We start from the raw sequence: 24146 nt of genomic DNA, 5'->3' as shown, positions 1-24146 counted from the left end.
CATATGTATATAATAAAAGAAAATGAGAGCAAAATTTTGAAGGTGAAAGTGCTTCGGTAAATTTCCGTTGCAATGCTACTTTGTCTCCAGTAGTAAAAACTTTAACATTCCATTGTTGAATATATGGCATCTGGAGAGAAACTTACTCACCTTTTAGAGAAACTTAGATCCAGCTGAGAATCAGAATTGCCTTTTCTTAGCTGCATCTTGCAGACTTCATTCACTAACCACTAACTGGGTATGATGTCTGAATGTAACACAATGTGATTATAACTAGAGTACAACATATTTCGTCTTCTCAGTCTTTTGCCACCATAGTGTAACTTGGAGATTAAAAAAGTGAGGAAAAAGGTGTGGTTTGATTCCAGTTACTAGAAGTACACCTACAGGTGAGGAGTTTCTGAAAATTGCAAATGGTTCAGTCACATCTCTAGATAGAATAGGAGATAGAATTGGTTAATAAATATTGATTGTCATCTTCTAGAAACTAGTTCCAGCACCAGGTAGAAAAAATTGCTCCAGGTACCAAACTGCAGACAACAAATTTTGTACATGTTAGAATCAAAGGACATAATAGTAACTGATAGTGTGGAAAAATGAATTTTCCTGGCAAGTTTTCCTTATAGTTACTTGTAAACATTTTTAAAATGTAGTAAGTCCTACACTTACGTTTCCAGAGAATATTCTGTATCATTATGATTTGTACTCCTGAGATTTTTGAATAGAACAAAATTTCCATCAGCAGTTCTGGACTTGTTATCAGTTATGACATAATTAAAAAAAACCCAAACAAACAGAACAAAAACAAAACCATGCTTTTCTTAATACTGCCTAACTTTTTTTTGTAGGTAAAGCCCAGGAGGTAGAAAATGAACTGATAGAAAATCATCATACAGAGACAACACAGTTGCATAAAAAAATTGTTGAAAAAGATGATGATCTGAAAAGAACTGTGAAAAAATATGAAGAAATCCTTGAGGTACCTTTTTGAAAAGTGATATGACTACATAAATTTCAAAATTACACTTTTTTGATTGCATATCTAGATAGAAAAATTGTAGTTCTTTCTAGTGAAGGTCTTACTGCTTGAATTACACTTGATATGTCTGGTGACCCAGCTTGCAATTAAAATATTTGTTTCTGTAGTTTATGGGCATGAAAGAACATCAGAAATTAAGCCCTAACTTTGATCACTCAATAAAAATTAGATGGCTAAGTCCTTACATCCTTGAGCAGTTTGTGTGCCAGACTAGAATGAGAAAACTGAGTGACATTTAAGATTTTAGTGGAATTGTGCTAGTGGTTTGTCGTTTTTATAAATACAGTGTTTATGGGGCAGTCTCACTCTTTATCTCCTTCCTCTGATGCCCTGCTGAGATTGGTGCCATAGCCCTTAAAGTTCTGTTTCATGCAGGGTGCAGTGTGTTTACATAGTTTTTATGCTAATAAAGATTTCTTTGTTTTGTTTTTAATGAACAGTTTTTCTGCATGACATTTGCAGACAGACGTACTTTTTTCTGTAACAGCATTTCAACCAGAAGTGACCAGCCAATTTCAGTTTAAGTATACTTCACCAAGGATACCTCTTGTTTTAGCGAAGTGATTTTTCCCAGTCCTGTCTGTACGTGTCGAAAACATTAAATGGTTTTCAGCGCTAGACTATACATCATATTGGAATGCAGGCTTTAACTTTGTTAATCTTAGTCCTCTTTGCACAAATAGTGTAATTAAAAAAAATATATTTTTTACACTAAAAATAATGTAAAAAGTACACAATGTATTTGTGTAAAAAAATATTTACACAAATAGTGTTTAAAAAAAAAGAGACTATTACATTAATAGAGCCAGCAGTAATAGATGTAAGTGGACTGTTTGCTTGTGATCAGTTACCAGTCCAAAGATCTATGCACTTAACATTTATGAGTGCTTCATACTAAAAAATTTCAAACATGTAAGCAGGCTGGTATGTTTCACTCTGATTTTTGAACTTCTAGCAGTATGAATAGCATTTAGCAGGGTTTTACATTTAGAGTCCTCTTCTTTTGTTTCCTAATTTATAAAAATTGATTGATATTAAAAAAACAAGGGTTTTTGATGGGGGGTTGTGGGGTTTTTTTTTTTTGTTTTTGTGGGTTTTTTGGAGTTTTTTGTGTGTGTGTGTGTTTTGTTATTTTGTTGGTGGTTTTTGTTTTGTTTTGTAGGGATTTTTTCATAACATAGGTCTAAATTCTGCATTTCTGGAGGATTTAAATTTTTCTTACCTCACTGTGCAGTGTGTTGCCATTCAGGTCCTTAGTTTATAGGCCCAGATGGGTATGTGATTTCAAATCATGCACTTGTGATTCTTTCATGTTTTCTGCTCCTTTCATCCTTAATGTCAGAAACAAGTATGATGTAGTCATTGCATGATCTTGAAGGTTTAGGCTAATTTGACTTATGTGCAATTGGAGGACATAAACACTTTTTTTTGCATCTCATTGATGATGGCAATGACAGTTACCTGGAACTGAAATAAACTGTAATTTGTAGTTTTAAATTACAGAATCCATGGGTATTCTGTATATCTGTCTTTCATAAGTATATGTGTGAGTGTTTTATTTCTGTTACTTTAGGGAATTAAAAAAAATATAGAGGTTTTTTTTCCTGAAAGAAGTATTGCAAGCATCTCAAAGGTTGAGATGCTTGCAATACTTATGTTAAATTGGATGTATATCATGTTCATTGACATGTCTGATAGAAATAGGAACATATACATCACCAGATTTAGCATAAAATTACCAGTTATCACCTCACTTATACTTGATTTGGCTTACGGTGCATTTGAGAAATTTCATACCGTGCAGAGAAGTTCATCTCAAATGGTAAGAAGATGAAGCAAAAATAAAACCGATTGCAAGAATGAACCTTGCTCATATAACTTTGTTGCTCTTCAAACATGGTTGATGCTAAAAATTGTCTAACTTGGTTTATTTATCCTCAAAGACAAGCAATAATCATTCCATCTGTTAATATGATTTGCTTGTGAATTGCTCCACTTTTGCTTTATGTGTTGTTTTATTTTATGAAAACTTTAATCACGTAAGATTTCATTAAAGTCTCCCTAATTAAAGGATTTTTAGATTGGCATAGCCTCTAATTAGGGAGCAGAGTATTTTTTCTTCAACTAAAGTATATAATTAGAGAAAAATTGAGTTTTCCAGCTGTTTTCCAGCTAGCCTAACTGTAAGCTAAAAATAAAATACCTAACTTCAGTTATGTATCTTTTCATTTCTTGTAATGCCTTCCACGAGAGTACAGGATAGGCTTTCTGATTAAGATTTGGGAAACTATAACATTTTTGAAGTCTTAGTCTATAATTGTAATTACATCCAAATATCATGTAGTTTATTTTCAGAGTATGCCAGATGCTATATAGAACAATAAGTTCTTACTGTAAATGCAGATCAGTAGCATGTTGGAATCCAACTTGATTGCTAATAATTTTGAATTCAGAATAAAAATCTCTCTTCAGGGGTTTATCCAAATACTTGCTCAGAGGTGTGTCCTTTTTACAAAAGTGTAATTTATCATTTTGAGTTTAATTTCTTTTCAGCCTCTCAACTACCTTTTATAACTAAGAATGAAGTGCATTCAATTTTGGTTTACTAAATGAAACAGTTGTGTACAAATTGTAAAATTTTAGATTCTTGGTGGACGAAAAAATAAAAAAAAATCTGCAAAAGCCAAAACAACAACCATCACTATCCCTTAATATGCCAGGTATTGAGAAATTTTAAACTGGGGAGTATAACCATCTATAAAAAAGGAAAAAAAAGTTTTTTAGATATGATTAATTGTTGATGCACTTCTGAGGGCGTAGAAAAATCATGGGAGTGAATAGAAGCTAACATTGTTTGGAGGTCATGATGTTTGAGTAAGGTTTTTCTTGATGGATATTTTTTAAACTTTGTGGCTGTAAAAATGGCTCAGATACTCTTATCATATTGCTCAGATACTGCATTGTACCCATTATTTGTGGGTAGATTTTCTTAATTTCTTTTTGGTGATGCATTCTAGACTGTGGGGCTGCATGGGGAAGGTGTTTTATTCTTAACTCATGTGCAAGGAACACCTTAAAAATTGGTCTTAGAGGGAAGTAATTCTCTTATTAGTAATGGCGTTCCATAAATCTTTTAAGCTTAGATCAGCTTTCTAGTCCTACACTTACTTTTCCAGAGAATATTCTGTATCATTATAATTTGTACTCCCAAGATTTTTGAATAGAACAAAATTTGCATCATCAGTTCTGGACTTGTTGTCAGTTAATTAATTGTGCTAATTTGACTTGAAATACTACTCTATTAGTAAAGCCATCAATTGACTGACAGCCATGTATGGTTAGCATGAGTGAAAGTAGAGTTTTAGTTTTGTTCAGCAACAGAGACATGCACTAGGAATTGGAGTGCTGTTTTATAAGGTTCCTAACATATTCTCTCACAAGAAGGCCAGAGGGGACACAATTTTAAAAAATACTTGTTTTTGCAAAGTGCCATATAGATGGATTAACTCCCTAGGATTTAGGTCATTGTACTTTTCTCCTGTAAAGGAAGAGTTAATTTCCTCCCTACCATTCTTGTTACTGCTTCTTTCCTCTATACTGAATACTGCCTTTCAAACCCTTGAGAACAGGAAATTGTTGGTCATTGTTTTGGAAAATGTGCTTAAAACTGCATTCATAGCATCTTTGTGAGAGTGGCTGAGGAAAGGAATTAGGTCCTTGTCACTTCCATAATATAGGAATTAATTCTGTATTGTCATCTGCCACTTCCATGAAGGTCATGACCTTCATGCACTTTCTGGATTATACTCAAATGCTGTTTTAGTGCCCAAAAGAAATAGATCTTTTTTGGCATCCCCCAAAAAAAAAATATTTTTTTTCGTTAAAAAAAAAAAAAAAAAAAAAAAGTAACTGTAATCCTAGCTATGTAATCTTTATTGTTGGAGACCTACAAAATCTTGTTAAGCACCAATTATTTTTCTTGGTCTGTTCTGTAGGAGTCTGGTGTATCTAGCTTTTACACAAATATCAAGCATATCCTTTCTGTGTATAGTATAATGTTTGTTGATTGCTTTATGTCCACCACAGTTAAAGTTTTGAGTAGTTAAATGATTAATTGTATAAGTAAGTTTTTGCCTGTATTTTGAAGACTCGTGAAGAAGAGATGACAGCAAAAGTTCATGAGTTGCAGGCACAGCTGGAAGACTTACAGAAGGAATATAAACAAAGGATTGTGGAAGAGGAACATAGCAACAGTGAAAAAGTGAGCTGGCACTGACATTTGTTTTTATATCTCCAAGTGTGGAATTCTTGGTCCATGGGAAATTCTGTAGTTTATTGCTAATTGGACTTTATTTATGTATCTGGCCTTCACTTTCACATACAAAACGAATAGCTTTAGAATCTGCAATATTTGGCCTTTTTACCAAATATTACCTTTTTAATTGGTATTTTGAAAAGTGCAGTTCTATTGTTATTATTAAGGTGGGTTTTTTTCATCTTCTACATGTGTTTATGTTGCTTTTACTGGAAGCCCTTTAGAAGGAAAGAAAATCCCATTGTCATTTTTAGAGTGATTTTGTAAAAATTCGTATTTCAGAGGTGTCTGAAGTAGTGCCTTGAATATGTCAGTTATGGACAGAGAGACCTTCATTGAAACAAGACTGCCTTCATTCTTTTGTCTTTCTGAGATTACATTTTAATTTGAAGAATTCTCTGATGAAAATACTACTAGCTGTTATTAGATTAAGGAGAGAAAAAGTGTTGTACGAGTTGTTGTGTCATAGATGAGAATTCATATTGACCTTACTTTTAATATTTTCATTTTTACAACAGATAGCCCTGGGGAGAGTAAATTTATATATTTGACATTAGAAACCGAAAGTACAAATTTTCTCACTGACCTAGTGTTTGTTACTTCTGCGTTGCACTTGCGTACAAAACCGTTTATATTACTTTTCCATAGTATGAGTTGTTTTCATAACAGGAAAAGCAGAAATCTAAGACTGCCTTGTATTCTTAATTAACCTTTGTTCATCTACTGATAGTCTTACATAATCTTACTATCTAGAGGAAGATTCTTTAAGAGACTCCTAACTTTTAAAACATGATTATGAAAAGTCTGAAGAGTACGTTTTCTTTAGGACTTCTTTGTTAACTGTTTCACTCCTTGTTTGTTATAGCAGTCTGCTATAAATATAGGCAGTCATTGAGTATTGTATTATACATTCATCTTAGGGATTACTGATATGACAGTTATATCAAATTTATATACCAGCAATGGTATTTCATGTATTCAGCTCAGAAGCGATACATCCTAACAAGGAGTAAATGAAGCAAAAATTCCAGGAGACCTCCATGGATGAATAAGGACCTGCTGGGCAATCTCAGTAAAAAAAAAAAAAAAAAAAAGGAGCTTTTAGGAAATGGAAACGAAGACAGGTGGCCTGAGAGTAATACGGGGAAATTGTACGGGAAGCTAGGGACAAAGTTAGGGAAGCCAAAGCCCAGTTAGAATTGTTGTAGCCAGGAAAAGTAAGGCAAACAGGAAGGGCTTCTATACGTATGTTGCAAACAAAAGAAAGACTAGGGAAGAAAATAGGAAACTTGGCTACCCTGGACAAAGAGTAGGCTGGGGTTCTCAGCAACTTCTATGCCTCTGTCTTCAATGGCAAGTGCTCCAGCCATGCCACCCAAGTCAAGAAAGGCAGCTACAGGGACTGGGAGGATGAAGACCCTGAGCCCACTTGGCTTGACGCTGGGCAAATGCAAGGCAGCCATTAAAGCTGCTCACTCACCCTCCCCTACCACAGCTGGGCAGAGGAGAAAAAAATTTTCATGAAGGCTTCGTGAGTTGAGATGAGGACCAGGAGAAAACACTCCAAGGGCAAAACAGGCTCAACATAGACTTACAAAGTGAATTTATTACAGAAGAGGATAATGAGAAGTAAAATAAGCCCTTAAAAACACCTCTTCTTCCCCCAGACCTTCCCTCCTTCCCAATGACAGCACAGGGAGACGGGATGAGGGTTTTGGTCAGTTTGTCACCTGAAATTTTCTTCTGCTGCTCAGGGAGAGGAGTCCATCCCTGCTCTCTGTGGGGTCCCTTCCCATGGGAAACAGTTCTCTGTGAACTTCTCCAGCCTGGTTTCAATCTCATGAGCAGCAGTTCTCCCAAAACTGCTGCAATGTACGACCCTCCCATGAGCAAACAGTCCTCCCAAAACTGCTGCAGCATAGGTCACTCTACCACGGGGTGCAGTCCTCCAAGGACAGGCTGCTCCAGCCTGGAAGCAGGGGCCGCCTCTATCCACTGTGTCTCCCACTAGATCACAGCCTCCTCCAGGGCATCTACCCACTCCAGTGTGAGCACCTCCCCCATGGGGTGCCGGTGGATCTCTGCATCCCCCATGGACCCCCATGGGGTGCAGGGGCACAGGTGCTTCACCATGGTGTTTACCACAACTTCCAGAGGAATCTCAGCTCTGGTGCTTGGAGCACCTCCTGCCCCTCCTTCTCCACTGAGCTTGGTGTCTCCATGTTGTTTCCCTCACATGTTCTCACCTCCTCTTCTCTGGCTGGAATTAAAACTGCACCACCACTTTATTTTGATTTTCTTCTTAAATATGTTATCACAGAGGTGTTACCATTATCTCTAATTGGCCCAGCCTCGGCATGTCCATCTTTAGACGCATCAGAGATTGGCTCTGCTGCACATGGTGGAAACTTCTAGCAGCTTCTCACAGAAGGCACCTTTGTGGCCCCACCACTACGAAAAACCAGGCTGAGCAAAACCAATACTTCACTGTAGAATAGGATCATGTTTGAAACCATCTAAGGAACCTGAATATGCACAAGTCCATGGGACCCAGTGACGTTCATGCATGGGTCCTGAGGGAGCTGGAGATTAAGTTGCTGAGCTGCTGTCCATCATTTTTGAAAAATTGTGTCAATTGGGTAAGTCCCTGATGACTGGAAAAAGAGAAATATAACCCCCATTTTTAGAAAGGGGAAACTGGAATATCAGTGAAACTATGGATGAATCAGTCTCACGTCTGTGCTAGGCAAGATCATAGAGCACTGGAAACTATGTAAAGGCACATAGGAAAAAAAGAAAAAAGAGGTGAATGGTAACAGCCAAAATGGCTTTACAAGGGGGAGATCATGCCTAACAAATTTGGTGAACTTCTCTGATGGGGCTGCAGCATTGGTGGACAGGAGCAGAGCAACTGACATTGTCTACCTGGACTAAATGCAAAGCATTTCACACTTTTGCATGGCATCCTTGTCTCCAGATTGGAGAGACAGGAATTTAATGGATGGACTATTTGGTGGATACAGAATTGGCTGTATGGCCACACACACAGAGTCTGGGTTAATGGCTCGTTGTCCACTTGGAGACCAGTTAAATGCAGAGGTTGCAGCAGTGATAAATAGAGTAGGATAAATCACCTCTTTTGACTGATGATGGTGTCTTTGATGCAGTCATGGGGTCAGTACTAGCTGGGGCTGATACTATTCAGTATCTTTGTCAGTGACATAGACAGTGAAATCTGTCGGTGCTGAGTGCACCCTCAGCAAATCTGTTGGAAACAACAAGCTCTGTGGTGGTGCAGTCAACACGATAGAGGGAAAATGTAATATCATCCAGAGGGATCTCAACAGGCTTGAGATGTAGGCTGAAGCAAACCTTATGAAATTCTGCAAAGCAAAGTGCAAGGTCCTACACCTGGATCACTGCAATCCCAGACATGCCAATGGGTTGGGCAGAGAAGTGATTGAGAGCAGCCCTGGTAAGAAAGACCAGGGAGTGACAGGTGATGAAAAACTCAACATGAGCCAGCTGTGTGTGCTCACAGCTCAGAAAGCCAATCAAGTCCTGGGCTGCATCACAAGGAGCATGGCTGGGAGGTCACAGGAGATGATTCTGCCCCTCTGCTCACATGTGATCCCCTTGTAGTACTGTGAACAATTCTGGTGTCCCCATCTTAAGGAGGACATGGAACTGTTGGAATTTAATGGATGGACTATTTGGTGGATACAGAATTGGCTGTATGGCCACACACACAGAGTCTGGGTTAATGGCTCGTTGTCCACTTGGAGACCAGTTAAATGCAGAGGTTGCAGCAGTGATAAATAGAGTAGGATAAATCACCTCTTTTGACTGATGATGGTGTCTTTGATGCAGTCATGGGGTCAGTACTAGCTGGGGCTGATACTATTCAGTATCTTTGTCAGTGACATAGACAGTGAAATCTGTCGGTGCTGAGTGCACCCTCAGCAAATCTGTTGGAAACAACAAGCTCTGTGGTGGTGCAGTCAACACGATAGAGGGAAAATGTAATATCATCCAGAGGGATCTCAACAGGCTTGAGATGTAGGCTGAAGCAAACCTTATGAAATTCTGCAAAGCAAAGTGCAAGGTCCTACACCTGGATCACTGCAATCCCAGACATGCCAATGGGTTGGGCAGAGAAGTGATTGAGAGCAGCCCTGGTAAGAAAGACCAGGGAGTGACAGGTGATGAAAAACTCAACATGAGCCAGCTGTGTGTGCTCACAGCTCAGAAAGCCAATCAAGTCCTGGGCTGCATCACAAGGAGCATGGCTGGGAGGTCACAGGAGATGATTCTGCCCCTCTGCTCACATGTGATCCCCTTGTAGTACTGTGAACAATTCTGGTGTCCCCATCTTAAGGAGGACATGGAACTGTTGGAGCAAGTCCAGAGGAGGGCCATGAAGTTTGTAAGTGGACTGGAGCACCTTCCCTGTGAACACAGGCTGAGAAATCTGAGGCTGAGAAAGCTGAGCCTGTTCAGCCTGGAGAAGAGAAGGTTGCCTGGAGACCTCATGGCAAACTTCCAGTATCTGAAGGGGGCCTACAGGGAAGCTGGAGAGAGACTTTTTATCAGGAACTGTAGCGAAAGGACAAGGAATAAAGGGTATAACTTGATGGAGGGGATATTTAAAGTAGCTGTTAGGAATTTTTGAGTGTGGTGAGACTGAACAGGTTGTGCAGGGATGTTGTGGATGCCCCAACCCTGACAGTGTTCAGTGTCAGGTTTTATAAGGCCTTGAGCAACCTGGTCTACTGGGAAATGTCCCTGCCCATGGCAGAGTGTTGAGACTAGATATCTTTAAGGTCCATTCCAACCTGTTAGCATTCTATGATTGATTCCTCAGTTGTTCCCGGAAATGTATCAGACAGATTGGCAATGACCTGTAAAGTATTTGAATATTGCAAATATTAAATGTCTAAAAGTGAATATGTTTACAATTAATAAAATGAACATTTAATTTTGCCTGTGTCTGGAATGTTGTCCACAGCTCTCCACTCCTTGGAGTTCCCATGGCAGACTTTGGAGAAACTCAAAGCAGTTCTCCAGGGTATAAGTGGGTACAAACCAGTTCAGAGAACTCCACGACTGATAAACAGCTTAGTTTTAAAGGATAAAGGAGGTTTCATTTGTGGGGGAAGGCGACCAGGTTGTGTGGTAGTGCTGGTACTTAGATACAGTTAAAGCATCCAGGTTCAAAGTAGTGGCAGAATAAGAATGCAGGTTTGGTTTTTTTTCCCCCCCGAGTGTATATATGTGATTTCTCTAGAATACAGGCATCAGACTTTTCTGAGTAATTTTGAGAATTCCAACTAAATTCAAATTTAGCAAATTGTTCACAAGCTTTCTTTTGCATAGCTGATTCAACTAAATGTAAATGCCTTATTTGATATGATTCACAATGGTGATTTCGTCTTAAAAAAATGGAACTATTCTAATAGATTGTACTGTGGAATTTGCACATAATTCCTGGTATATCTTCTGATCCAGTCAAAACTCAAATATTTAGAGTAATGTAAGTGGGCTTTTAGTTCCTGTTTTATCAGTATTTTATTCTTTAGGATTTAATTTAAAGGATTTAATTCATATTCTGACACAATCTGTTCTGGGGTCAAGAGGTAGTTTGCTTTTGTCCTACTTAGAAATTGAGTTGTTTTTAATTTTTAATCCTGTCTCACTTTGTCTGTTGCCTCTGCTTGGTATGTTTGTAGGAAACTTAATTTTGCTTTAACCTGGTTCAATAGTACATATTTACAATGGCTACAATGGCATATATAGGCAGCATTACAGGGCTATATGAGAAAATTAGACAGGGCCTGTGGAACTTGTCAACATACCTGAACAAAACTCTATAAATTCACATCTGGATTTTACAGTGCATTTAAATGAATTGTATTTGCCATGGTATTTTTTGTGTCACTTGATTTTCTTTTTTATTTTGTTGCTTTGCAACATTTTGGGGTTTTGTTTTTTTTACCCTTCAGCATTAGTAGTCAAACAGTTTGAAGTCTTCCATTGACTGGATGCAACTTTTTGTGGGTAACATATTTTGTCTAAAATCAGAGACTCCCAAATCACAGAAGTTTGTCTTACAAAACTTTCTGTGCTGCTTGTTGTCAGCCTAGACCAAACATTACACATAACATAACCATTTGGACATGAAGTGTACCCTAGATATTGGAACAGTACTTGTCTGATTGTGATAAAAAATTGACAGATGCTAACAACCTTAAGTATTAATGTTTGGAGGTAAAAATATCAGAAAGTGTCTCTCCATATCAGAAAATAAATGCCTGATTGAGGTTTTCAGAAGCAAGAATTTAACTTAGAGGTTTGAGATCCTGAGAGGAATGATTCTCCCCTATTTTCTGTTTGTGGAGTGTAGGAGACCCCACAGATTTTATCAACCTGAGATGGGGAATAGATCTCCTTTTTGACACAATTGCAAAGACACTTGGGAAGGAAAAAGTAATATTGATGCTGAGATCAGCTGAGTTGATTAAAGCATGATGCTAATTATGCCGGAGTCACAGGTTTAATCCCTGCATGGGCCATTCACTTTAAAAGTTGAACTCAGCTCCTTGTGGCTTACTTCCAACTTACAGTATTCTGTGATTCTGGAATACATACAATTTCTGTGTTAAGGTTTAGCCTACCTTAAAAAGAAATCACACATAAATTATTTGATGTTGAAATGCTTATACAGCCTTGAGTTACACCCATGACTACTGAAATATTATTTTCCTTAGAGATGAAACACTGTAAGATAGAAATTTCAGCTTAGACTTTTTTCTGTACTTTATAAACATCTTTGCAAGATACACAGCTCATGAAGCTCTTAACTGAAGCTATTTTCAGGTATATGTTCACATTTCCAAATGTGTCTTGAAGAATTAAGAAAGACATAAAATATTCTGAATAGTATTAATTGTAGTTAGGGCATCCTGTGATGTATTTCATACTCATTGAATTATTATTAATCTCCAATATGCGTTTAATGAAGATTTGGAAACACTAGGTTCTTAAAGTTATATTTATGATGATTGTCTTACAGAATCAAATGAGATAATTTAAATATCAGCTTTATGTACTGTCAATACAAATAAGTTAAACTATTTATGAGACTAGTTGTTATTATTTGATAATTTCAGGTTTTGTCATCCTCAAGTAATACACTGTATAAGGTCTTGATTGTTGATATTTCTTTCTCCAGTGCTTGATATAGTCAGTATTTTTCATACATTTTAATCTAAATTTTTATTGTTGTTATAGGTCACAATAACAGAACTAAAGGTAAGTCTTACATGGTATTGATACTCTCTAATACTTTCATTGCAGAGCAGTTTTAAAGCTGAAATACTGCTTATAAGTTTGCTTATAAGTGTGTGTTAAAAGGAGAAATAGGTTTTTTGCAAAGGTACCTATGATGTATTTTCAGCAATTTCCATATGTGACTGTCTTTTCAGGCACAACTTGCACAGAAGACAACTCTAGTCAATGATTCAAAACTGAAGGAGCAGGAATTGAAAGAGCAGGTAAGGGTGACATTGAATGATTAAGAAGTATTCTTGTTTGATACTTGGTGTTTGCAATATTAAAAGGTTTGTTTTTTCAAGTGATGATGTGGTACATCTCCATACAAGGTACTATGAATATAATAGACAAAAAAATAGTTTTCACTCATACTTGCTCTCAGAAGATCTGTGTACTTTTCAAAGTATTCCTCTATCCCCTGAGAATAAAAACATCTGCTTGTCATACTGATTAGCAAAGCCATTGCACAGTGAAAAAGGGTACAGTGCACTTTATGAAATTCTGGAATTTTTTTCGAAATTAAACGTTTTTTGATGTTTAAGTATAATTTTTGTTGTAAGCTTTTTATCTATAAAAAAGATAGATATATATATATATGCTTATATATAAAATAGAAACATGAATATATAATATATGCATGACATTTGCTATATATTTTTTTACGTGTATGTACAGATGTACAGCATTGGGACAGTTTTTAATAACACAGTTTTTAATGTTTTCCTTCCATAAAAGGCAAATGCATTTTGCTTTTATAAGAGATGATATGTAGCTGGAAACTGTTTCAGTTATGCTTATTTTAGCTGCTGTTTAGGTTTAACACCATTTATCATGTCAACTTGTTCTCTGTTTAGATTCACATACTGGAAGACCAGCTGAAACATTATGAGAAAAATATGTATGTCACATCAGTTGGAACACCATATAGAGGTAAATACACAGTTTTCATCACAAATAAGTTTTTTGTTTGTTAGAAAGATACATTTTGGTCTAGAAAATAAAACATCAGTCTTTTTAAAACACTTACATAATGCACTTATGACATCCTTGTTTTCTCTTGTCTATTATAATAGAGTTGGTGTGTGATTTCAGATGACCAAATCTTTTTGGTCAAGCGTTTTGTTTGATGTTTTCTTTTTTATGTCATCTAGTTAAAAGAGCTCTGTATCAGAATTCTTAAACTCTCTGCAGTACAGGACCCAAGAGCGTCCAGTAGACAGGGGCAGAGATGGGCACACCTACGGCAAGGCACAGGTGGGGACAGAAGGTCCCAGGCTGAGCTGGGACACATCCCTTGGGCACTTGGCAGGAGACGGTGGGGGTCCCAGGAGGATGGCCCCAGCCACCCAAGGCCTGTGCGCAGCCCCAGGACCCAGGCAGAAGCAGACTTGCACTGTTCGTGTGCTGTCCTTTAGACACTGGTGGTTGGACAGTTTGGAGATAGAGTGTGGGCTTATGGACCTTCTCTCTGGTGGTATACTGTTCCTCTCAGACTCTTCACATAAGATAGAAAAGTGCACAGGGAAATAAATAGGTATTGTTCACCTCCAAAAGATTTGCAGCTGTTTACTTGAGGAGTATGTGCTGCATGAGACAGAGGGCTCAAGCACTGAGCCTTGCTAATGTTAGAGATGTGGGATTTTGTCATCCTGCACAGATCCATCTTAGCTGGATGAACTCAGAAGCCATGTCACGCTTGCTTTTTGCAAATTTGTGCAAATGGTCAAATTATCTCAGGATGATCTACATCTCTCATCCCCTCAGAAGGTCCATGCCTCCTTCCCTCAAGGTGACTGAACCAATGATGGGAGATGGTTGTGGGTATTCAGTGCGTTCTGCTAGTGCAGGGCTGGGAGGAAATGTAATCAAGGATTTCCTCAGCATGTACTGGTAGAGAGCGACGCAAGAAACATACTTCAGCTGGAAGGGACCAACATCAGTTTCACAGTCCAGCTGTATGACCGCTTCAGGGCTGATGAAAAGGTAAAGTATGTCTTTAAGGGCACTGTCCAAATGCCTCTTCAACACTGACAAACAGGCATCAATCACCTCTCCAAGAGGTCTGTTCCAGAGTTTGACACCCTCTTGGTAAAGAATGTTTCCTCTCATCAAGTCTGAACTCCCCATGATAGATGAAGGTTTCAACCATTTTCCATGTGTCCTGGCACTGGGTACCAGGGAGAAGAGAGCAGTACCTGCCTATCAGCATGTCCTCAGGAAACCGTAGAGAGCACTGAGGTCACCCCTTAGCCTCCATTTCTCCAAATTAGACAAACTGGACTCCTCAGCTTCTTCTCAGAGGACATGCCTGTCAGCACCTTATCCAGTAGTAGAGGTACCCTCTGGGTGTGTTCATGTACCTTCCCATCCTTTTTAAATGGTGAGGCCCTGAACAGCACACAGTACTCAAGGTTGAGGCTGCACCAGTGCTAAATAGGATGGGATAATCACCTCTTCTGACCAACTGATGATGCTGTGTTTGATGAACTCCAGGATGAGGTTTGTCCTCTTGGCTGCCAAGGGCACATACACTGGTGATTCCTGTTGCACCTCCTGCCAACCAGCACCCCCAGATGCCTTTCTGAAGGGCTGCGGTTACTCCATCTAAGGTGCAGAATGCAGCATTTGTTCTTGTTTGGTTTTTTGCCATTAGTGAGACTTGGATTCGGTTGAGTGACTCTCAGTATAAATGTTCTCTTCTTTTTGCTTACACAGATGGAAACCTTCACCATACTGACGTTTCTCTATTTGAGGAACCCACTGAGTTTGAATACTTGAGGAAAGTGCTCTTTGAATATATGATGGGTCGTGAGACAAAGGTATGGAAATTTGTATATGCTTACAGGTGATCTAGGTTAGAGTAATGTTTAACGCCCTTGCTGTATGATGTGAAGTACCATGTGTTTGTGATTTGTTATATGCTGTTTATTTTTGACACAGGATTCAATAGGCTTTCACATTTTTTTCCCAAAGATACATGATTCATAACTTCAAAACTTCATCAGCTTGCCAAGATGAGTGGTAGGTGGAGTGGGTTTTCACATCACTCACCGCTGCACCTATGAAGACAAAAACCTTTATGGGTAGATACAGTTTTATCAGCAAAAGTTTGTTTGTCAGTCAAACTTGATGTAAAATGAAAGCTGGTATGCAGAATATTAGCAAAAGTGATCTTTTGATGTAGTCTTGACACAAACACGGTAAGTTAAAGTTCGATTAAATAACAGTTTGTTAGTAGCTGTGTTACCAGCTGAAGATGGTAAAATACCTCTTCAGTAATTGCTTAAAGATGTTTCATAGTATTCCTGAATCTGTGTACTTTAGATGTTATTAATTCACTCTTAAAAGTAGTGAAAAGCTGGACAATAGGCTTCTTGATTTCATATGCTGGTTTCCTTTCAGTCATTAGATGTGTTTCTGGAGGACACTGAGCTTAGTGTGTGCTCTCTTCAGAATTGTATCATATAATCATAAATCTATGGATATGTCTTAAGAACTGGTTTCATCCTGCTACATGAACTGGAAAACCATGAGCAGTGATGATGCAAATGACAGAACTTCTTAAAACAGTTTTAAGTATGCTTGTAAAGTATTACTGTGCTTTCCACCATGCCCCCAACACAGTTCTTAAGTTAAAAGATCTACATTGTAATTTATCTTTTCAGTACAGATTGTCCTTTCTCTCAACTTTTTTTTTCCTGGACAAGAAGAGGCATTTTTTAAATCTAATTCTGTCTTGTAAGGTTATTTTGGTGGCCCTTCTCTGTGCATGATCCCCTTTACTAGTGCAAATATGTATCTCTTGTCTCAAGGATGATTCAGTAGTGGAATTGTTGATATCTGTGGATATGCTTCCTCTTTTTTGAACAGAGTTCAAAAGAATCTGTGCAAAATATCTAGGACGTATTTCCAATTATGCATCCTAGTAAATGATACTGGAATACAATCAAGACATTAATGAATGCACCAGTTCATCTACAGTATTGGAGACATAAGAGAAATGTAGAGGTTGATGTGGATCTAAGAGTCAGGAATTAGTGTCATGACTTTTAATGTGGGTACTTAACCACATTCTTTGTAAACTGCTTTACCAAGGTGTGTATGTGTATTTGCTGGGAGGTTTTACTGTATTGCCCTCCAGTCCAACTTTATTATTTGCCTCTTGCTTGGTAGGATATCTGCAACAAGACTGACAGATTGCTTTTTCTAGGCATGCACTTTATCTAGTATGCTTTCTTATTAATGGACTCTATCATTTGAGCATAGATGCCATAGATCTTACATCACACTACAGTAGCTGAAGTTTGTGACCATGTGCAAACATTGTTTTCATATAATTCACATCATGCATATACAATGTGAAACAAATAGTTACATCTTGCTGATTTCAGTGTTTTCCATTGACATTAATAAAATAATATCCAGTATTATTAAATTAAATTAATTTAAAAATATTACAGACATTTTTGTGGATGTGGAATTATGTATGGATAACCTATATTTCTTTAGACAATGGCCAAGGTTATAACAACAGTGCTGAAGTTCCCAGCAGATCAGACTCAGAAGATACTAGAACGAGAAGATGCTCGACCAGTGGTAAGTTATGTAAGTAAAACGAGTTTATGCAGGAGGAGTAGGTTTCAAGAATAAGGAATTAAAAACTTTTTTATGTTTTCTTTTCTGTGTCCACATTCAAGTGGACTCCTCTTCTCTTTGCTTCCCTCTTCTTCAGTGAAATATCAAATTCCAGCTCTAGGTTTGAATTTATAGCAAGAGTGAGAAAAAAAGCAAGCATGTTTTCTTTACTAGTATTTTTCCTCAGTTAAGACATATTTCTAATAGTGATGGGTACAATAGGACCAAAGCAAGTTCAAGCATCACTGCTATTCTGTGGATGAGTTGTCTAAATTAAAAAAGTAATTGGCATATTAAAGATATATATATATATATATTTATATATACACACACATACATATAATATATGAAATTAATGCTTCTTAAATTTGGACGTTTTTGTGGAGACATACCAGTTTTTATGAAAAATACACCAAGAAACATTTCCAGCCCTGAAGTAAAATTTCTGGCAAAAACAACAGGCGTTTTGCTTGTAGAATAGAAAGTTGATTATCTCAATCACCTAAGATACGTGTTTGAAGTAAGATGTGTACAAATTTAAGTGGGCATCCTAACAAGGTTGGGGTTTTGATTAGGTTTTGGGTATTTTTGTGTGAGCCTGCTTTATTTTTGTATTGAAAAAACACGAAAATATGTTGGTTCACTCTGGGTCAGGACAGGTCAAAAATAAGAGTCATCAACAGTTTGTGTTGGTTTTTTTTCCCAGTTTTTTTTTACATTTGCTTAGTATTTAGCAGTTGATCTATTTACTAGAAAGGTGAAATTGGCTTTGAAAAACAGATGCAAAAGGAGGTAAGATTATTTGAGCTTAAGCATTTCTTTGGTATTACTTTTACTGTTTTATGTATAGGAGCTACTTTTAATTAAAATAAAAACTACAGTAATAGTCTCCTCTACGTTGTATCTGGAATCAACACTGTGATCCCTCTCTTTGTGGGGCACCTTAATGAAATATTTAGGAATTAAAGTGAGAGGAAGAATTGCTTTCAGTTTCTCTCACTGGCCTTGCATATATAGTTATTTCATGCTTGCAAATACAGAATAAAATAAAAATATTAGTAATTTCATTTCACTTGTAGATACATTAAAGTCCTGTTGATTCTTTAAAAAAATTTTTAAAAGTCTGTATTTTCATCTTGCAGCATCTGAGGAAAGTGTTAAATACTTCAACATTTTCCTGTACACTTAGTATGGTTGAGAGCCTTGCAATATTAAATATTTTAAATACTTTTAGACGATAAGAATCTTGATTATACTGCAGCTCCAGTAAGTATCATGTATTCAAAGCATGATTTTCTCTCTTTGACATTAAAATAGAAAGCTGAGACTTTTTTGTTTTGTTTTGGTAAGCCAGAGTAATATTTAGGAAAGATTTTGAGAACAGAGAGATGGGCCTTGTTTGGCAGCCACTTCAGCTTTTTGATATTTAAACCTGTTCTTCCTACAACAGACATTCACAACTTTTGATACAAAATAAAAATTTAACTTGAATTCATCAAACAAATTTTCATCCTTGATATTAAATTTTGTCTAAAACACACAGTGAGGTTTTTTTGCAGGCTACAAGTGCTTTGATTTGTTAATATCTTTGTTCAAAGAGCTCTTGGGTTTCACACAGCAGTCCCTTCTTGGCTCATATATGGCCTATGAATTTTCTCTTTTCCAAATCCACAAAGAGCCTGAGTTGCACATCTAATAGAAACTCAAATATTAAGGCATATTATGAAGGAAGAAGTATTTTTTCCTTCACTTTCAACATTATTTGTTCGTTTGCTGAAGCACAAACTATTCTGGGGATGAGTCTTCCATAATTCTGTTTAGAACTAAAGAAACCAAGAAATATGCTTGGTTTCTTTTTTTTTTAATTTATTGACTGACATGGCTCTCGTGTTTCTCCATACTTAATATTGGACTGATGCCAGAATATGAAAATATCCAATGTTTAGCTCTCAGGAGCAATGAAGTTCTGAACTACAACATAAATGTGCATTTTAACATAGAGCTTTTAGTTTATTGCTAAAACATCTGTAAGTAATTTTGATATGTAAATTATTAACTTACTGTGCTACTAGAGTAAGTATGTGGTACTAAGTATCTGTAAGTAATTTTATACCCTCTTAGTGGGCATATATTTAACAAGTTTCTGAAAACTTGTAGCAGTTCCTGGTTAATGAACATAGGCTAGATTAATGTAATCTTCAGTAATCTGGTTTTTACTATGTTGTTGTTGTGATCTAACTGCAGCAATCTCATCAATAGATTCCCACAGAGTTCTTACTTGTTAACACTACATAACACTATCAGTCAAATAGTCCAATAAGCTCTTTTCCTTCTGGCTTTGTAGTTTGCCTCACCTCGCAGTGGTATCTTTTGAATATGCCACCAGTCTGTGTTTAGCTAGCATGTGGGTGAGTGAAGTCTAATACATTCTTGTTTTATGTAAAATGAAATCTGTATTATGCAATTAATGGTTCTTCTGCTTTTTTTTCTTGCCTGCTTTCCTTTGTTAAAGAACAAATTCTGGTTGTATATGCATATGATAATTTTTGTTTTCCTCTTAATCATGTTTTGCTTTACAAAGCTGAGTTTGATTCAAAACCAGGCTTTTTGAGTGACCCTAATCCTAAACATAACTTCCAGTGTTGACTGAGCCACAAAAATCTCAGTAGTAGAAATAAAATCAGATTTTAAATCAATTAATATGTAATATTGAATTTTATTGCACTTGGCTTTGTTTTGTATTTATTCTAAGTTCCTTTTTTGAATAGGCAAACAAATCAGATTTGTGGGAGACATACTGTACTGCTTGAAATGAATTACTACATCTTGTAAATATGAAAATGCATTATATTAAAAAAGATGAATATTCTCTGCAGAGGGATTAGGATATAATTGCATTTAAACATCAGTACCTTTCTGAATCATAGCTTTGGTTTGATATCAAGAGACGCTAAAGCAGAGAGATAATGGAGAACAATTAGGGGAGCTTTATGCTCTCAGTTTGTGTCTTTCTTCAAGTTTTGTTAAGCTACTTCAATTATGAATCTCCAATGCTAGTTGTAACATTACAAGAACGGAACAGCTGACATAGGCCTGAACATGCAGGTTGCATCAGACTAGCCTAGCTAAACAAGCAACACATATGCAATAGCTGGTTGAGACAGGACTGGGCTATGGAACTACACAGGAAAAAACTTTCTGCACTGGCTGATAAAGATTACGATTTGAATCACTAGTGGTGTATGATATTTAATAAACTCTGCAGATGAATTCTGTAGGATATGGTTGGTTCAACTTTTTTTTCCTCCTTTGCAAATGGAAAGCTTTGCAGAGTTGTCAGGCGTTCAGTGCATGTGAAGCAGTTGCTATCACTTGGTTGAAATGCATTTGTTGGCCTGCATAACTGCCAAGGCAAAATTAATTAACTTAGGCTATTGCCATTGCCATTTACCATTTACCACAGTGCAGTTGGGAGGTTATCTTCTTCTCCTGCTGTCATGCAAACACAGTCTTCAACACAAAATAATACCTCTTTCAAAGGAAAAAAAATTGTTTGTCTAACAGTCATGGTTTCTACTTTGTGTTTTTTCCATCTTTAAATAAAATAGTGAATGCACATTATTGCACTTAAAAAGCAGTAGAGTTTGGACTGTTTGCCAACAGCCTTCATCAGTTCTGACAAAATCAGCAACTGTTTTCTCTATCCCTCTGTTGGAAACAATTGAATTGTAGATACTGATGGACCAAAGGTATTTACAACACTATTGCATAATAGGTTGCAGAAGGTATGACGGAAATTTACATTTGTCATGCTGTCTATAATGATGGTGTAAAAAAATTCAGGTGTTCTGAGCTGCCTTTGAAACATATCACAGAAAGACTTGTTGATATTGACCTTAATGTCAGAAATTATTGGTTACACTTTCATAACATCAGCTAATGTATATGTAAACTGTTCATACTTCATTATTAGATTGTAGTTGCCTACTTAATCTCAGGTATTTTTGTCTCGTATTCTTGAATGTATATAACTTAGAAATTAAGGGGGATGCTGACTTCATTGGCATGCAATTGATATTTTCCTCTAGAGGTGGCTATGTGCTAGGTCCAAAATTCTGCATCATCATCTCAATTTTGATGATAAGCCTTATGCAAGAGAGTCCAAATTTTTTTTGTTTGGATTAATATGCAGTGATGTGGTAGACTATTTCCAGTGAGACTGCTGACCATTTTGTTACACCTTGTTTTGCTTTCATCAGCTTCTCAACTGTTTTGCAGGTACTGGAATGGAATTGCTTGCTCAAATAATTGGCAGTTTGACTTACTTGAAATTCTTCTGTCTCCTGATCATATTAATAAACAATGCAATTGTTTTAATATTAAGAGCTTCTCAGTTGTTCTCAATAATGTAACATTTGATTTAATTTCTTTTAGTTGTGGCTACGACCATCTTGAAGATTTTGTGATGAGAATGTCCCATGACATTGCTGCTTAAAATTAAGTTTATATCTGTTGCCTCTTGAGAAGGGACAAGAAGAAAAGCTATTGTTCAAGATCACAAACAGAACAGCAAGAACCAAAACTCAGCACCACCTTTGGACTGTGAATATAATATACTGCCTTGGCAGAAATGCTAATCAGGGGTTATTTGGTTATTTCTCTTCTATTGAATACTGTCTTCTATATTGTGTTAAAGGTTATTTTTTTAAAGGAGAGAAAAAATTTTATCCTAGGAAAGAATTGCCTGCTACTGTATCTCTATACAGGTTTTACTGGGTGTTTTCTAAAAGTTCAAATAAATGATTTGTTTGTTCTATTTATTTTTTTTTTATTTTTGATTGAATTGTGCAATACATTTTGGATGGATAGCGATTGAGGTGATTTTTCTGATGAATTAGACAGTCTTGTTGACTATTCTCGCCTGATTTGAACTTGATTGTTTGCTAGAAGGTCACTTCTATATGCTTTTGCCTACAACAAATGCAAATTGCAGCACTTTGTTTACTCCTAGCTTTTGTACTTATATTTTCTGAATAAAAGGTGTGTTGCTGTAAATTGTAAATAGTTACTACATAACTGTATCATACGCTGATCTGTGACTGTTGACAGCACTAATATGAATAGAGCTGAGATGAAATAAAGTTTATATACTGTATAATTTTGGAACAACTTTGGTGTGATTTTTCTTTTAAAGGACACACCAGTTTTGTTCTTACTCCTGTTGGAGACATTGTTAGCTGAGATATTTCCAGGCTGAAATCAGTCTCATAAGAACAACTATTCAAGTACATTAAACTGTAAGTCAATGGAGACAACAAGTTTCCAAGGGGTCACAGCCTGCAAAACAGATAAATGGTGGGCTGAAAAGCTAGCATGAGAATGTAGCAAATAAAGAAGCTTGATTTGTAAAACTTCTAAATTATCGTAGAATTACAGTCTGGTTTGGGTTTGAAGGGACCTTAAAGATCATCTAGTTCTAATCCCCATGCCATGGGCAGGCATACCTTTCACTAGACCAGGTTGCTCAGAGCCCTCTCCCGCCTGGCCTTGGATACTTCCAGGAATGGGACATTTACAACTTTTCTGGGCAACTTGTTCCTGTGCCTTACCATGCTCACAGTAAAGAGTTTCTTCCTAACAGCTAATCTAAATTTCTCCTCTTTCAGTTTAGAACCACTCCCCTTTGTCCTGTCACTATCTGCCTGTGTAAAAACTTGTTCTGAAAGGCTGCAATGAGGTAGTCTTGGAGCCTTTTCTTCTCTCTAGATGAACAACCCTAACTCTATCAGTCTGCCTTCATAGCAGAGCTGCTCTAGCCCGCTGAGCATCTTTGTGGCCTCCTCTGGACCCACTCCAACAGATCCATGATTTTTCTTGTGCTGAGGACGTCAGATCTGGGCATAGCACTGCACGTGGGGTCTCATGAGAGAGTAGAAGGGGACAGTCACCTAACTTAACCTGTTGCAAATCCACTTTTGTTGCAGCCTAGGATACCATTGGCCTTCTGGGCTGTGAGTGCACATTGCCAGGTCATGACCAGCTACCCCCAAGTTGTTCTCCAGAGGACTGTTCTCAATGATTTCTTCTCCCAGTGTTCTCCCAGTCTGGACTCATTGAAGTGCTTCCAACCAAGGCTGTAGGACTTTGCACTTAGACTTGTTAAATCTCATGAGGTTTTTATGGGCCCACTTTTCAGGTTAGTCCAGATGCCCCTGCATGGCATCCCTTCCTTGTGCCAACTGCACCACTCAGCTTTATGTCATCTTCAGACTTGCCGAGGGTACACTCAATCCCATTGTCTGTCACTGATAAAGATGTTAAAGAGCACCAGTGTTGCTGTTGAGGCGGTCACGACACAACGAAGAGACTAGAAGCAGTCTCATTTGGTAACTGTTTAATACGAAATATGTCCGACTTTTTATACACTCTGTGATAGTTTATACTTCTTCTACCTTAACTATTGGCTACAATAAATCACCATAACACCATTGGTGAAAAGTTACAGTGACTTAACTAACTTTCTAAAAATACTCCATCTAGCTGCGAAGTTCTCTTCTTATCTTTCTTCTGTTCCTCACTTCTCTTGGTCTCCTTGGTTACAGCCTTTGAAGACAGCTCCTTATCAGCTATTTCTTTGTTTCTTGCTCCTTCAGCTAACAGGCCCACTGTTAGCTCCTTCCACGATTCCCCCTTTTTGTTTTTGATCTGTAAGCACAACTGCTATGGACTTTTGCAGGGCCTTTTGCAAAAATCCAAGCAGACAGGTGAAACACAAGGCAACAATCATAACTATCAACAACATTAACATTCCCATTCTCAGTACAA

General features: G+C 37.2%; 1 protein-coding gene across 10 annotated transcripts in view; it reads left to right on the top strand.

The window, feature by feature from the left end:
• Nucleotides 1–22487, top strand: part of GOLGA4 (golgin A4) — a 73642-nt gene extending 51155 nt beyond the window's left edge. For 4 of the 10 annotated variants that reach the window (XM_041471675.1, XM_041471676.1, XM_041471668.1 and 1 more), the window contains 9 exons: nucleotides 849–979; nucleotides 5187–5300; nucleotides 12645–12665; nucleotides 12839–12907; nucleotides 13541–13616; nucleotides 15402–15505; nucleotides 17196–17282; nucleotides 18464–18587; nucleotides 21756–22487. In XM_041471675.1, the coding sequence (XP_041327609.1) occupies nucleotides 849–979; nucleotides 5187–5300; nucleotides 12645–12665; nucleotides 12839–12907; nucleotides 13541–13616; nucleotides 15402–15505; nucleotides 17196–17282; nucleotides 18464–18562 (701 nt within the window). In that variant the 3' untranslated portion in view covers nucleotides 18563–18587; nucleotides 21756–22487. Of the gene's footprint in view, nucleotides 1–848; nucleotides 980–5186; nucleotides 5301–12644; nucleotides 12666–12838; nucleotides 12908–13540; nucleotides 13617–15401; nucleotides 15506–17195; nucleotides 17292–18463; nucleotides 18588–19665; nucleotides 19730–21755 lie in introns of all 10 variants that reach the window. The other 6 variants (XM_041471671.1, XM_041471670.1, XM_041471677.1 and 3 more) reach the window with 6 other exon arrangements.
• The last annotated feature ends 1659 nt before the right edge of the window (nucleotides 22488–24146 follow it).

The sequence above is a fragment of the Pyrgilauda ruficollis genome, unplaced genomic scaffold (assembly GCF_017590135.1).
Source record: "Pyrgilauda ruficollis isolate IOZ18807 unplaced genomic scaffold, ASM1759013v1 scaffold272, whole genome shotgun sequence".
NCBI classification, from domain to species: domain Eukaryota; kingdom Metazoa; phylum Chordata; class Aves; order Passeriformes; family Passeridae; genus Pyrgilauda; species Pyrgilauda ruficollis.
Note: the sequence above shows the minus strand (reverse complement) of the source record. Positions and strands in the feature narration are given on the sequence as shown.